Here is a 16802-nt window from a genome sequence, read left to right on the forward strand (position 1 = left end):
AGTGTGGTGTGTTCTCTCTGTGTCTGCGTGGGTTTCCTCCGGGTGACTGTCTGTGAGGAGTGTGGTGTGTTCTCTCTGTGTCTGCGTGGGTCTCTGGTTTCCTCTCACAGTCCAAAATCACACGTTGGTAGGTGGATTGGCGACTCAAAACTGTCCGTAGGTGTGAGTGAATGTGTGTCTGGTTTGCCCTGTGAAGGACTGGCGCCCCCTCCAGGGTGTGTTCCCGCCTTGCGCCCAATGATTCCAGGTAGACTCTGGACACACCGCGACCCTGAATTGGATAAGGGTTACAGGTAAAGAATGAATGAATGCAGTCTAAATGTCGGTGCGTGTGAAGCCCCCAGTGGTGAATGTGCAGGTTACATCATGAATGACTCAGAACACAGGTCAAATGGGGGGGGGGGACTTTTAATCTTTTTTAAACACGGTACAATACATACTTCACCAAAAAATATGTACAAAAACGACTTCACAAAATTCCCTTTCAGTCAGGAGCATCGTCCGAGACTCTTCTGTTCCTTTCAAGGCGAAACCGTCTGGATTTCCACGGGTCGAGACGCAGCGCTCAGAACCATGTGAACGCCAGGAGATCAGCACAGAAACTGGAGCGAGGTGGAAGCCATGATTCTCACCGAAGCTGATGTGAATGTCATTAAATCTGTCAATGCCACCCTTTCCCTGACTCTAGTCACTGCCTCTTCCACTAGAGACAAAGACGAGGAAGGGTCTGTTCTTGGCTTTAAACGTTTGATGAAGTGGAGACGTTTCCACGGTAATTATATATCTATATATAGTTACAATTTCCAAAGTGTGGCAACATCGTTCATCGATAGCAGTTACTTTTCCTTCAGTGTTAATGTAATGTGCAGTACGTAAATAGTTAAAAGTGTTTAGGAATAGAAGAATAAAAAAAATCAAGACCCATGAACACTGGAATATTTAGAATTTAAATTGTGTCCGAAGAGTGAAAGAAAATAAAATTCTCTCTGAAGGGAACTCTACTTTCCCGTAAAATCAACGTTCGCAGCTACGTCCAACTCTTCCCTTACGTCACCACGGATACAGACAACGTTTAAGCCGTCTTTACCTTTAAAGTCCACCAGAGGCTGGGTGAGGAATAACTGAGCGTCAGTCGTTTCCTAAAGCTGACTATTTACAGAAGGCTTAATCACCACACATCTCTGACACAAACACGATATCTTCACACGGATGCTTTCTACGACACGTTAATCCAGTTAATAAGCACTAATCGTATTGAAATAGAAAGCATTTTTTGGTCGAGACATGATGAACGGGTTTAGACACGGCGTGGTGCGAATGTAAATGCAGGATTCGAGTGATCACAAAAACACATCGGGTTGGCCCCACGTTTCTGTTAAAAGAACACAAAGCAAAGAAGGCAACTTGAGAAATAAGTGTCTGTCGTTAACGGTAACCTCCCAAGGCAAGTCTCGCCCGGCTACTGACCTCGGTAAAAACGATCCGATAAAAACACTGACCTACGGTTTCCTCCGGTTAAAGCCACAGGAGCCAGGCAACACTTTCACTGAGCACTTGTCAAAACGATAACAAATGAGACTGAGTTCAGGACGACAGCAGGATGTTGGCTGAGTTAAAGGAGTGTGAGGCTTGGTGCTCAGGTGTGGCCCCCTGGTGAAGCTTCAGTCCACCTTCTTGGTGCGCAGGCGTGCTGTGTCCAGCAGGTGGCGCAGGGCAGGAGCCATATGGTAAGAGAGGACGGTCAGCGCTTTGCCGTGCACCAGCGTCAGCAGGGTCTGGTGACCCGTGGCCCACACTCGGTACCAGGGGCCGTAGAACGGGTCAGAGACCGCCGGACACAGCATGTTGTTCAGGTTCACCTCTGTCACCTGAACGAGAGCCGGAGCGTGAGTGCACAGTTTCAGAAGGGGTTACTTTTGCATGATATTCACTTTCTAGACTGATTTTTTTCTCAAACTTTATCTGAATGCGTGCTTTAAAAGAGTCCACCACTCGATTTACAATTAAATTCACATACGATACATAATACTTCAATAATTCATTTTCCCAAAGCAGACGAGGTGGACTTGAACTGGCACTTAATCAAAAAATAAGACTCTGGTTTCAGGAATATTTCTGTGGTTAGAAACGCAGTGTAAATAACAGTCTGCAGTCCTTAAGTATGAGAGTAGTTTAACAGAGTTCTAATTGGTAGATCAAATTAAACCTTGTAGCTCCAGAGACGCTCACAGAAGCGAGCGGGGACTGGATCTATGTGTCATCCCTAGGCTAGGGCTGGACGATGATTCAATATCGATATTTATCACAATATCAAATGTTTCAGTAACGATATGATTTTTAAAGGGGCGGCACGGTGGCGCAGCAGGTTAGTGTCGCAGTCACACAGCTCCAGGGGCCTGGAGGTTATGGGTTCGATTCCCGCACCGGGTGACTGTCTGTGAGGTGTGTGGTGTGTTCTCCCTGTGTCTGCGTGGGTTTCCTCCGGGTGACAGTCTGTGGAGTGTGGTGTGTTCTCTCTGTGTCTGTATGGGTTTCCTCCGGGTGACTGTCTGTGAGGAGTGTGGTGTGTTCTCCCTGTGTCTGCGTGGGTTTCCTCCGGGTGACTGTCTGTGAGGAGTGTGGTGTGTTCTCCCTGTGTCTGCGTGGGTTTCCTCCGGGTGACTGTCTGTGAGGAGTGTGGTGGGTTCTCTCTGTGTCTGTGTGGGTTTCCTCCGGGTGACTGTCTGTGAGGAGTGTGGTGTGTTCTCCCTGTGTCTGTGTGGGTTTCCTCCGGGTGCTCCGGTTTCCTCCCACAGTCCAAAAACACTTGTTGGTAGGTGGATTGGAGACTCAAAAGTGTCCGTGTGAGTGAATGTGTGTGTCTGTGTCGCCCTGTGAAGGACTGGCACCCCCTCCAGGGTGTATTCCTGCCTTGTGCCCAATGATTCCAGGTAGGCTCTGGAACCACCACGACCCTGAATTGGATAAGATAATGAATGAATGAATGATTTTTAAAATCATTTTCAATATCAGTTCACACTGTTTAGAGTGTGCCGCTGACTGACGGTCATTAGAGGGCGCTGTGGTCAGTTCAGCACTTTTAAATTTACTTTAAAGATATTAATATTGACAAAGCCGAGAGGGCGATGTATCGTTTCTTGTTTGTTTTTGGACGTTTTTCTGTGGGTTTTATTTTGTTTACATCGATATCGAGATTATATCGTATCAATTAAGAAATATACCGTGATTTAAATGTTGGCCCGAATCGTCCAGCTCTAATCGTTGCTAATCAAAGAAAGACAGTAACTTCACAGGAGAAAGGAAAAACCTTCTGAGCTTTCAGCGGAAGTCGATGTAAAAAACGTGATCCAGAGTCACTCTGGAGTGTTTCTGTTGGTCGTTCGTCATGAGGTTTACACACAGTGTGAAAGACAGCTACTGTGTGGAAATGATGTAGTGACTAAACGTCCACACACACGGAGATACGGGTGAGATACAGGTGAGATACGGGTGAGATACAGGTGTCCGTGAGCTTGGCTAAGGCTGTTTGTGGACGTATAACGGTGTGTAAAACTGGTGACACTTTCCGACTGCAGCTTACAGCAGATAGAGCTGAGGCCTTAGAAAGACTAGAGCTGTTAATGGTGAAATGAACGAGAGGGGAGTGTGTGTGTGTGTGTGTGTGTGTCTTACCATTCCCAGCCCCTGCAGGAACACGAAATGGTAGAGGAAGAGAATGCCTGTGGATAAAAGCGCCCACCACATGTCACTCAATGGTTCCGGCTTGTACACACCTGAAAACAAGTGGGGGGAAATAAACACTGCGATTAAACATCACACACATTTATAAAACTCATGCTCCTCTCTCAGTTCCATCTGCTGCATCACATCTGTCTTGCACCTGAACCACACTGACACCGTGAATCAGGACCTGGCTGAAATCTGACGTCACTTCTCGAGTCCAGCTGTTTCTCTTTGAAATCTGTGCGCAACTGAACACCTGTAAGCCTTCGGGACGGAGTGTGTGTGCAGTGTGTTTGTCACTTTCTGTAAAATAAATCTAAAACAAAGACAATGTGGAGAAATCAGAGGAAAAAGAGGAAGACTGTTCAGTTTGCGGCGTCACGATTTGGCCTCTCCTCCAGAAAGAGGTGCCAGCACACTTCGTTCTGATCTGTGGCTCAATACCCGTGTGTGTTTGGAGGGAATTAGACGGTTTAAAGCAACAATCTGTGCAACTACAACAGTCCCACACCAGCCTCGGAAATAAGACCTGCTAGTGTCTGCTTACAGTCGATTTCATTCCCCACGTGTTTCCAGATCACACCGACAGAGGGCGCTGTGGTTCACACAATCAAATGCCTGCATGGCGACACCCTGCAGCTCAGTGTGTGTGTGTGTGTGTGTGTGTATACAGAGATATATGGCATGTTGTAAGGACACAAACCTGTTTACACATTCACACTGTGGACTTCACGTTTAAGCTGAGGGCATGGGCTAAGTTTAGGTTTAGGTTTGGGGTTAGGTTTAGGACGCTTTACATAAACGGTAGCTCTGTACAAAATGAATGGAAGTCTGTGTAACCGACCAAAAATGTATGAAAACCTGTGTGTGTGTGTGAAAGAGATTCATGAATAGATGTATCGTTCTCTACATGCAAATACACACACCCACCCACCCACCCACACACACACACACACACACACACACTTATCCAAAAGAGCATTTACAATCCATTAAAACACAAACCCTCAATCATAATCATGATCTTTTTTCTCTTTCATGTTCCACTCGTCTCTCCCTCATCCACCTCTTTCTCCCTTCCCCTTCACTGTAGAACGACCACAGCGTTCCTGCTCAGGGAGTTTGGGGAAGTGACTCATGAACAGCGAATTTCCTTGCATTTGCGCGCGCACACACGTTTTACGTTACACACGTGTTCGGCTCTGGGTCAGTCATGGCACACATCTCACGTCTTAAATGAAGCAGTGATGTGTCGTAAAAACGGAAATAACTGCGATTATCTTCAGTAACGACAAACAAAACCAAACATTTCTAGTCTTAGTTTTTGTTGAAGAACAAATTAAAGTATAAATAATGATACTGTGACTCTGTTCTTCTCGGAAATGCTTTTAAAAATGGTCCTGGACGTGAGACAGAGACAGAGAACAGACAGGAGCTTGCTGTATTCCCACCTCGGCCTGTTCCACTGCACATCTAGAATATAAACAATGATAATGAATGACATAGACGCTGGTTCTGAGGAAGGTAGAGTGGCGTAAATAAAGAAAGACTAGAATCAAGCCCAAAAATATCCCCCAGCTGGAAAGCAAGGTGTGTCCGTCAGCAGGCTTATGTAACTAACAGCAGACTGATGCCCCCGCTGCAGTGTAACAGCCACCTAACGCTCTGGCTCCTCTAGCACACACCCAGCGAGCAGCTGCTCCGGTCTCTGCTCTGTTCACCATCTGAGGGTCCGGCCGTCTTCATAAAAACCAACACAAAGACATCCGGACGTGAGGTAACAATCTGCCCGTTCCACTGCCACACGCCGAGGGATGAGTGTAATGAACGAGGGAGAACAGTAGATGGCAGACAACCCCAAGTCTCCTTAGAATAAAAAACAAGGCCTCATTCTACAGCCATTCCCTCCCACTACGACGCTCAGTGTAGACAAATGAGCACACGGCAATGGCATCTCCGTTTCAGATGGGCGCCGGAGTGCCGGGCCGATCTGAGGGGGTTTTACGCGGCTGACGTGTGAAGAGAAGCATGAAGTGTGACAACAGGACATTGTGGTAGGTGTGCGTGCATGCGACTGTTCTCCATAAGCCTCTGTGGGCTGGCACACGGTTCATGCTGCTGACGGCCATCTGAGAGCTCACCTCCTTTTCTGAAGAGGTAGATGGGCACCAAGTAGAGCATGGAATGCTGGATGTAGTAGACCTCCTTCTCGAATGGAAGCTGCAGACGACAAAAAAACAACACATTTTCATCATGTTTCAGTTGGAAATGAAGGTTTATTTTTCCTATTCATTCAAATAATACACAAAAAAACATTAGTTCAGTATTTCGTCCATCGGGCAATTCACTGTCCGGTGAAATTCAATGCATTTTCATTTTTTTATTGTAGTCATTTCATACCGACATTCATTATACTTTACTATTTATGTGCAATATAAGATTTATGTGCCTTTTTTAAACGTAAATTCATTCATTGTCTCTAACCCTTATCGAGTTCAGGGTTGTGGTGGGTCCGGAGCCACACTCACACCTACAGACACTTTTGAGTCTCCAATCCACCTACTAATGTGTGTTTTTGGAGCGTGGGAGGAAACCCACTCAGACACAGGGAGAACACACCACACTCCTCACAGACAATCACCCGGAGGAAACCCACGCAGACACAGGGAGAACACACCACACTCCTCACAGACGGTCACCCGGAGGAAACCCACGCAGACACAGAGAGAACACACCACACTCCTCACAGACAGTCACCCGGAGGAAACCCACGCAGACACAGGGAGAACACACCACACTCCTCACAGACAGTCACCCGGAGGAAACCCACGCAGACACAGAGAGAACACACCACACTCCTCACAGACAGACACCCGGAGGAAACCCACGCAGACACAGAGAGAACACACCACACTCCTCACAGACAGTCACCCAGAGGAAACCCACGCAGACACAGAGAGAACACACCACACTCCTCACAGACAGTCACCCAGAGGAAACCCACGCAGACACAGGGAGAACACACCACACTCCTCACAGACAGTCACCCGGAGGAAACCCACGCAGACACAGGGAGAACACACCACACTCCTCACAGACAGTCACCCGGAGGAAACCCACGCAGACACAGAGAGAACACACCACACTCCTCACAGACAGTCACCCAGAGGAAACCCACGCAGACACAGGGAGAACACACCACACTCCTCACAGACAGTCACCCGGAGGAAACCCACACTCTCCACAATGGTATTAGAAGAGCAGCAAAATTATGCAACATTTACTGATACCAATTCTGCTTTGTGACATCATCAGCTGTAAAAAGCGCTATATAAATACATTGAGATATGATTTGATGTTGTCACAAAGTAGCTTTACAGGGTTGGTATCAGAACAGATAACGGCAGGAAAAACTCCCTGGGGTCTGGAGGAAGAACCTCAGGAGGAGACCGTCCTTCTTTAATCAAACTACTGACAGAAATGAACCGTATCAGCTGTTAAGTCTGTCATTACGCTACAGTTTAGTGATACTTACAAACATCATATATTCATAATATAATATCATTAATATAATAATAATAAACACATATTGTAATGTCTCTATAGGATCAGATTTAATGGTTAATATTTAGCTCCTCTCTCCGTGCCCCTGCTGTTGAGTAAACAGCACCTCTCCCATTCCATCAGTGTGTGTGGGTGGGTGTGTGTCTTCAAACTGTGAGCAAGCTGAAGTGACAGAATAAATGGAATCGAGAGAGAGAGAGAGAGAGAGAGAGAGAAAGAGAGAGATTGAGAGAGAAAGAGAGTCAGAGAGAGAGAGAAAGAGAGATTGAGAGAGAGAGAGAGATAGAGAGTCAGAGAGAGAAAGAGAGAGTCAGAGAGAGAGAGACAGCCAGAGAGAGAGAGTGAGAGAGAAAGAGAGAGATTGAGAGAGAGTCAGAGAGAGAGACAGCCAGAGAAAGAGAGAGAGAGAGAGAGTCAGAGAGAGAGACAGCCAGAGAAAGAGAGTCAGAGAGTCAGAGAGAGAGATCGAGAGAGAGAAGGCATACACAAAAATAAACACTATTCTGCAGCCTACCAAACCATTCCAACTGGAAGAGAGTGAAGCGTTCATCAGATCATCCTCATAGTATCCTCTCCCTCACACAGGAGTCAATCCTCTACACACCGTTTCATAGAAAACATGCGGCACATGCCTCTGGACATAAATACTTCAGTCGTGCACCGAAAAAGTATGAAACAGTGGAAAGGTGGAGAAACGGTTTGGACCTCTGCTCCGAGTGACGGGCTGAATCCCTTCACCCACCACACCACCACCACACCCTCAGTTTTATTAGTGACCCCCACTTCCACTGCCACAGGAAACGAGGCGGTGGGGCCGTGCGATCGGACGTAAAAGGTAGGGGGTGTCGAGTGGGACGTGCACGTCGGTAGATCACACTTTTTTAAAATAATCAGCCTCGCACAAACATAATTACCTCAGTACTGTGCTCGTGCAAATAGTGGTGTGATCTAAAGACTTGATGAGTGATGCTGGCTACAGCGGGTCACGAGGACTAGGGCCAAAGGGCACGTACAGTATGTCAGATTCAGAACAAGCAGCCTTTGTCTTTGAAGGCTGATGCATTGAGGCCAAAGCTGTTGACAGAACAGCTGATCTAGAACATTAGACTGAGTGTGTTCCTTTTACAGCGGCCTAAAAGGATGGTGGTTCTTGCAAAGACTTCAATCAAGATGCTGTTAAATCCAAGAAGCTGGTGCCTTATATTTTTCTCTCATGAATTGATCAAATCTGTTAATTGCAAGCTATAAACCTATAATATTTCTAGGCTACATCTCTATGGCACAGTAAATGCATCAGATGACATGCTGCAACGCCAGTAATGGCACAACAAGCAAGTCATTTACCTGTTAACTGTATTTAAACATCCCCCATGCAGTGGTGAGACACTGTTACACGAAAGAAAATGTTTCTAATGTCTTTGGTGAGTGCTGAAATAAAGAGTTAAAACTGACAAAAGCAGTGAAAGTGATTCACAAATGAATCAATATATCTGAACGACTTAAGGGAATTAGACAAACGAATCCTAGAGTGCGCACTGTCAGCTAATGGATTAGAAACGTAAAGCCACTTTCTAAAATAGCGAGGCGTGGCCGAGAATAATTCCTGAGGAACTTCTAAGCAGAGCAAGGAAGAATAGGAGAATAATAGCCTGTAAAAACCATCCCTTTTGTCCACATCTTTATGTGAACACTGTTTTGGCACAAATTGTGCTGCAGAGAGAAAAGGAAAGCGATAAGATCATAACAGAGGAAGCTTAATGTACTATTTATGACTACGATGAGGTCACTGACGACTCGTCAGATGAAAAAGAGTGCACCCTAAACACCTAGAGAAGGAAAAATACAGAACCTTCTGAGAACGAAGAATGGACATCACAGACCCTCACATTCAGTACGCAGTTTAGTTTCTGTTAAATGTATTAATTCTCACTGCATACGAGTTAAACATCACCTCCCCTTGGTGAATGAGAACGATGACTGGATTACACAAGTGTAATCTCAAGGCTGAAGTCATTTGTGGCATGCTATAGTCGCTTGATAAAGATAAAAGATTCCTGAGTTGACAAGTCTTACCACACCCACTGAAGAAGACGCATTCTGTGCCACGCGTGACATCCCCATTATAAATGTTCCACATCATCAATCAGTGATATACAGTGCTTACGATGTTTAGCACTGAACATTTCCTCTTAGTAGCCGTCCATAAACAGGTTTCTCTCTAAAACCAATCGCTGGACCAGAGCCAAGAGAGGGAGAGTCTGCTCTCTGACTGCAACATGACACGAGGACTGGTAATGGACATCACCAACAGGAAACGTCTGAGAAAAAAACATGTATCGGGGAATTATTCATTTGCTCAAGAGGAACCTTCAAAGATGAGAGAGGAATGGGTGGAGACTGGTTTTATATCTGGTTCTTCTCACTCTAGTTCTTTGTAAATTAAAGGGACTGTCTGTAAATGGTGGCTAAGCACAGTTCTCTCTGGTTGTTTACATTCCGACTCTAAGCGTCTTTTACGGTGTTGTGGTGTGTCTGAGGGAGAATAGCGACTGTTGTTGGTATGTGTCTGAAGTGTTGTAACTGGAATCCCTCCAATTCCAGAGGAGTGAGATGTAGTACCAACTCTGGCCTGTAGGGACTAGTACGGAGTTAGAATGCTTTACTAAAGAAAGCAAGTGAAGAAGAAGTTTGAGAGTCAAGCAGCATGCAGAGAAACAAACTTTTCTTTGGAGAACTGTGTTTTCAAGCTCAATGTAAGGAGGCTAAGAGTTGTTTGTTAAATGTTTGTGAATAAACTACGAAATGAGGGTTTGGGGAATGTTTGTAGTGGTGTACGGTTGGTTTAAAGACTAATGTTAAATATGAATTACACTGGGTGTCTCTCTATATAGAAGGACTTCTATTATGGCTTTAGTGACTAAACACTGGTGCCCTGAGCACTGAGGACAATGTGAAAGACGTATTCCAAACATCAAAGTGGGACAACATTTACCTGTTAGCACCTATCGTCTCATCAGTCTCCATCATCCCAAACAACTCCATCAATAAACCGGTGAGGGTGATCTACTTTACCCAATATAAAAACTACTGTGGACTAAGGACATTAATGGACATTGTCTCCACATCTTGAGGGGCTTTGAACATTTGTATTCGTTGTTTGTTTCTGTTTATGTTTTTTGTATATAACATTACAGTAATCATAATATATTCTTTTGCACTACTTGTGGATGAGTGTGACTGGTATATCACATGCTAACCATGAACCCAAACTTATGGTGACTGTATAGCACCGTTACAGTGCAACTAGAATTCCCACAGAAACTCATGTGTAACTCGAGCTGTTTAGTTTTGTAGCACTTTCCCTCTGCGTTTACTTTCATGCAATTAGCGCTCTCCTGAATTTAGAGTCAGTTCCACCTTAAGTAATGTAACTGTAACAGCAAAAATAAGTCAGTGTGACCCCCCTATGGAGCAGGAATAGAGCAACATCCTCATCTCGGTTGGTGCTTTTCAGCGTTTGGAGTCTCTCCGTTGTCTAAAAACCTCCAGATGGCGTTTCTCTGCCGTGAGCAGAGAGAGAGAAAGCCTAGCACCGGACCACTTTGTTTTTTTACCCATTTACAGACACCGGGGCTTCGTAAACACATTAGAGCGGTTTCCAGAGCAGCACATGGAGAGGACACAAATGTCTTTGGTTACTATCGTGAACTACACTTTAAGTTTTTATTCTTTTAATTACAGCAATAAACTCTGTAATATTAAACCTCTCTAATGTCATATTTACTAGATGTTTTCAATATGTACCCAAACATGTCATGGCTAAATGTTGTTTCCTTCTGAAATCAACAGTAGGGAGTTTTAATAGATGTACTCTCTTGCTGCAGTATTACACTCTAGTGTAGAACATTGCTGTAAAGATTTGATGGCACTATTTGTGCTGTAATGTAATATGATTTGACTGACTAAGTGTTTCTCTCTGAAAACATCACAATTACAATACAGTGCATGTATTGTTCAGATTTGAACAGGGCGGCTATCACTGAAGGCCCTAAGGTGCTGTAACTGCACAGGATGACCACAGCAAATACACTCTGCCTGTTAGGGAGCTCATCCGAACATGTACGCAATAGTAACTATCCAAAAATAGAGTGCGGCACAACTGACAGGCTTGCAGGACCTACAGACTCTGCCCATTCTGTCTTGTTTTCAATTACAAATCGTACTGACAGTCCCTCCCAGAATAGAACTCATCCAAATCTGTCTGTCAGCTAACACCACCTCTACCTGAGCTCTGAAGCACCAGCAGCCAGTGGAAGAAACCCGGACAGAAGAACAAAAGCTTGCAAGCTCTGAAAAGAACACCAGACAATGAGAGAATGCCCTGAGAAAAAGGGTGGGGGTGTCTGGAGTGTCAGAACCATTCAGTCAGAGTTAGTTCACCGGGGACATTTTAGGAAACCTTGGTTTCAAATGCTACATTCAATACATTTCAATAGCACAGGCCTGGGAACGGCCTGCATCAGCCAAGACCTCGAAGGAAGTGGCCATGGCAACAGACAGGGAGCTGTTCTTCTGATGAAGATTCTCTTCAACTTTCATATTAAATCCTCAATGAGGAAGCGATAGACTTGACAGGCTTTGGCTTAGAGATAGAAGCTATTATACAGCCGTGATACATACTGTAAACTAGTGCTGCGGGGTGTGTCCTCGACCGAAGTATTATTTACCGATATGTGGATTATTTTAGCTATTGAACTTTTAGCTGATGTTACACTGATGGCCTTTTTGTGCGTGTGCACTGACGCCGGTAACTACACAACTACGTCTGCCGTGTGGACGTTTTCACAGTTTCTGCAGAGAACAGACTCCGGGATTAAGGCTCCCGTTGCTACAGGGGATTTTGGAAAGGATGGCAACCTGCGCTTTACCTGATAATACAAACAGAAACTCACATTTGCACTTGTGGCAGCCAAGAGACAGAAAGGTGCATGTTTTAGGTCACAAGTATTTTCTGGTAAATATTTGTGTAAAGCCGCTGCCCAAAAAAAAAAAATAAAAAGCTGAAGTGTTTGTTTTGTGTTGGAACCTTTAGTGAGCTCTAAACCTCACGCACTAGTGCCACACACACGTTAACGAATCCTACTGGAATCCTTAATGAAAGACCTGGTCGACCCTGGCTCAGGGAGTTTAGGGAGTGTTCGGTTTATACCTAGGTTTAGAGCAACGTGCACCACACATCCACACGATACAAACCACATCAAACTGATTCCAATTGTATGCACACACATTACCGCCATGTGCCTTCCCAGAGGTAATCAGAAAGCTAGTGTGTGTGTGTGTGTAAAAACACACAGGCCACCAGCTCCTGCTCTTACAAATCAAACACATTAAATGAAATATAAATCACTTACTAATCGTGTGTTGACCACTGGGAAGAGAAGGGCTAATAGGGCACCGTTCAGCATGTGGACCTGGAGCCTGCAAAGAAAGAACACAGGTTACATAATTAGAACCGACAGCAGACAGCCGTAATTACTCCTCTTTGCTGCTGAGGTCCATAATTAGTGGGAGGTCATTTTTCACACGTTCATTCGTTGACTGCAGCGTAGTGAAGTAATGAAAGCTACACCTTCAGCAGAGTCTTTCTTGACTTTGCTGCACGTTTTTAAGTAACCACGTGACCATTACACAAGCCCTCTTACAATCAGACACCACACAGCGAGGCAGATATCTACAGACAATGAGAGACAAACCTAGCCTGAGATGCACATTCAAATCTGTATGCGTTTGAATAAAGAGTCTTCAGGTGCAGTGCCTCTTCGTATGAACGCTCTAAAAGCCTGCTTTGAGGGATAAATGTAGTGTAATTCATTTTTCCAGCACTGTTCTGAATTCATTGTTCTGGTTTCCTACCCTCCTCCAACAGTTACACACACAGCACACAGTGCAGTTTCTGCAGTGCTGAGCCCAGAGTAGCAATGACAGTGGCTCGATTCTCTGTTACAACTCAATCAGAGCATCACAATGATTCTGAAGCTGTAATTTTAAGATAATGTTAGTGTTCTTTACGTAATGCAGCAGAACAAAATACAGCATCGTTTTTTACGTGGAGGAGAGTTCAGCTCTTCTTCCGCTCTTTCCCTTCAACTTTTTTAGGTCAAACACACGCTGGACACATGATTATCCTTGACAAAAGACTGTGAAACGTAGACCTTCTCTAGAGGTGTCCTCTAAAATGACCCCAACGCAGGCTGCATTTCTGGACCCTGAATACTTTTGATTAGAACAGTTTTCACTGAAAACACAGCCCGTCTGAACTGAAGTAATCCTTTCAGAAAGCTTTAAGGGTGCCGTTATTTCACGACGTCACGTTTGAACAGTGAGGTAGTCAAGTGTTTGAGAAGTAGGAGCAAAACTGTCTAATATCTGTTGATTATTTATTAGAGAACACATGCTCCATTACATGAAACCATGGATCAACAACGTGCAGCACTGTAATGCAGGATTAGGGAAGTTTTATGTTAGGGGAAATAATCTGTAACGTTCAGGCTACGTTTGTTCATACGGAGCGCTCTTTAGAAACAGCATAGTTCATGAAACAAAGCATTGCTTTATGCACAGGATTGACTTGTTGTTGAATCACCAAACGGCGTGTTCGTGTGGATTTAGTTTCAGCTCTCCGAGAGCCTACAGAAGGGGCACAGGGAACATAATTGGCATTCAGCTCAGGCATGTGGCACTGCTCTGGTTGAGATCCAGTCCCATCTCCCTGAAAGTTCAAAACAGGCTGAGAGACAAGTACCTTTGTATCCTTTGGCAACTGGGACATTACGAAGCCTATGGCCTCTTCACAAGCCTTAAGTAGAAGCACTGAGACTCAGACTTAATACGACTGTCGTTTGTATTCGTAGGATCACAGTGTCCTTTCTGGCAGACGTACGATCTTTTTAACAACAACAAAAAAAGTAATGTTTCATTTAGGGCTGTGCTGTATTGCATCATTTACAGTAATATCGTGAATCTGACTTGTTTACGTAATGACGTACACCAAAGTGCTCCAAAAGGGGAGTGACTTGTGGAGAGGCCACTGGAGCAAATGTAAACAGTAGCTTTAAAGCTTCAGAGTAAATAACCAAACAAACCCAGAACTCTAACAGCGTTTTTGATTTTCCTCGTCCTCAGCCGGGGGCTTCTGCTCGAGGAGGAGGTGGAACAGATCAGTGTTTCCTCCTTCCTCCTGGTGTTACAGGCTTCTTTCAGTTCTCACATAACACCGTGGATTATTGTACGTCTGATATTCTGTGACCACACCCCCTCCACACGACTGAAGCCACTCCCCCTTTGGAGCAGATTCCTCCAGCTCAGAGCCACCGTACGTCACTGTGTCTGAACGACTCATGTAAAGAACGTATGACTTATTACGAGAGTCAGAATATCACTATTATCACAATATTGAGTTATTTTAACGTTTTAAAATGATGGCGCCCCACTGTTTAAAACCTTCAGAAAGAAAACCCTGTCCAATGATGGTCTTGTCCAATGAACTGCCAAATAGCCAAAGATTCTGACTGCCTTTAATGACTATTTTTATCACTCTAGCGATTCTCCCATCTGTGGAGAAATGTTGCTTTGGTTCTGACCTTAGATCAGAATATAGCTGGGCTCTATTCTTCATCATAAGAAGCCATACTATGCAGCTGATCCTAGATCTGCTATTTGTTTTTGGACACCGCTTGCTGAGGGCAGGACCCACGACGCAGTGGGATTACCAAAGCTCCAGAGAGCATGACTCTGCTCGGAACGTCCTCTTTCTGAATACAGATCAACCTCCCATGAGGAATCTCTCGATGCTGTGTATCTTGCCTTGGGGAGGTCAAATGCAGCAAAGGGAAATTAACAAGAAGCTACTAACTCTGATTTCTCCATAGCCATACATATCACACGGCTGACGCAATATTTATTACAAGACGCTAGAGGCTGTGCACAGCGCCGTGTCTTTATAACGTGTGACATTCCGCACATATTCACAGCTGTTACTCATTATTTATTGTGTGCCTTTTCAGAGCCGCCTTGGATCTTATTACACTTTGAGGTGATAAAAGTAAACATATTAAACATCTACATTTCAGAGGAAATGTAATAAAGTAAAGTAAATGTAATAAAGTGGAATATTTTGAAAAAATAATGCTTAAAAAAATTCTACATCGTTCTTTTTTTTAAAACCTAAATTCTTCTACACAAATGTAGCTTTTAGAAAAGCAATAAAGTCAGTGTAGTATGTGAAATGATGAATGAGCAATAAGCCACGAGAGGCAGTGTATTATTGCGAATGTATCAGGGTCAAGGTTGGTTTTGGCACAGCACAAGATGGAGTCAACATAATATTCATAAATGTATCTATTCACAAACAAACATTCACAGTAAAGTATTCTTCCGCCACACAGTGTAGTCCATTAACGACGAGCACTGTTTGTTTAGTTGAATAGAAACACTTACGCTTTGTGGACATTTTTTATGTTTTGTTTTTTTTTAAGTTATTTTTCTGAAGGGACTCTTACTCTAGGAGAAGCTGCAGGAAGTACAGGGCTAGCACTGAGCCTTTAGCTCAAGAAACAGGTTAAGTAGCATTAGCTTAACCAAGCACTGTATTGTCTCTTGATTGTATGTCACTGTATTGTCTCTTCCTTCACTAATGTAAACACTGGTAGCAAAACAGTCTAAACATGAAACACCCACTTAATGATAACAACTGCTGTTTATATTAATTTGGAATTTAATTAATATAATATTAATCTATAAAATCTCTTTACACCATTAATCCCCTGTTCACCCACATGATTTATCAAGAGTTTACATGTTTTATAAACTGCAACTAGGCGGTCATAGGTGTGTGTATATCGTGTAATTTACAACGGCTTCAAACGTGGCTCAGCCAGATCAGATTTTAGGGCCGGAGCTATCCATTTACAACAGTGGAACTGCAGGGGGGCGTTTATCAATATTTCTTTTTCCCTTTTGGTTTTGCAAATTAAAAATCTTTCCAATATACTTCAACAAAAATATACTTCAAAAAAATTTACATTGTTCGCTCACATGACCGACAGAGCTAGTAACGTTAATTATTGGGAATGAAAAATCATGTTGTGTGAGTTTTACCAAAGATAAATGATTAAAACCAGGGTCTTTCACACCAAAACATCATGAGGCTGGACTAATTACAAGTGAAGTGACCCTTCTTAATTCTGACAGGAAAATCAAGCATAAACCACATTAAGGAAATAAAGGAGTGAGTACCTAGTGCTAGGATTCGCATACACTCGGCACTGTTGCTTGTCGAATAAAGTTTTGTAGCCAAACCAGTTGCCACTTTAAGACTGTAGCCAGTTTGCATCTAAACCTAAAAACAGGGTTCTTGCAGATTTCAGTGAATTAAGTCTTTAGACTTTAAAACCATTCTCAGTGAAATTTAAGACCAACATAACATTTGCATATTAAAATTTTTTATTACCCGAAAC

General features: G+C 43.9%; 1 protein-coding gene across 1 annotated transcript in view; it reads right to left on the bottom strand.

Annotated features, from left to right (window-relative positions):
• Window positions 1-399: 399 nt before the first annotated feature.
• The window catches only part of LOC136668807 (transmembrane protein 164), a 33441-nt gene continuing 17038 nt past the window's right edge, over window positions 400-16802 (bottom strand). Inside the window, exons 3-6 of the mRNA XM_066646516.1 lie at window positions 12699-12765; window positions 5865-5943; window positions 3673-3773; window positions 400-1868 (exon numbers count right to left, since the gene is read on the bottom strand). Of these exons, the coding sequence (XP_066502613.1) occupies window positions 1662-1868; window positions 3673-3773; window positions 5865-5943; window positions 12699-12765 (454 nt within the window). The 3' untranslated portion in view covers window positions 400-1661. The remainder of the gene's footprint in view (window positions 1869-3672; window positions 3774-5864; window positions 5944-12698; window positions 12766-16802) is intronic.

The sequence above is a fragment of the Hoplias malabaricus genome, chromosome 15 (assembly GCF_029633855.1).
Source record: "Hoplias malabaricus isolate fHopMal1 chromosome 15, fHopMal1.hap1, whole genome shotgun sequence".
Taxonomy (NCBI): domain Eukaryota; kingdom Metazoa; phylum Chordata; class Actinopteri; order Characiformes; family Erythrinidae; genus Hoplias; species Hoplias malabaricus.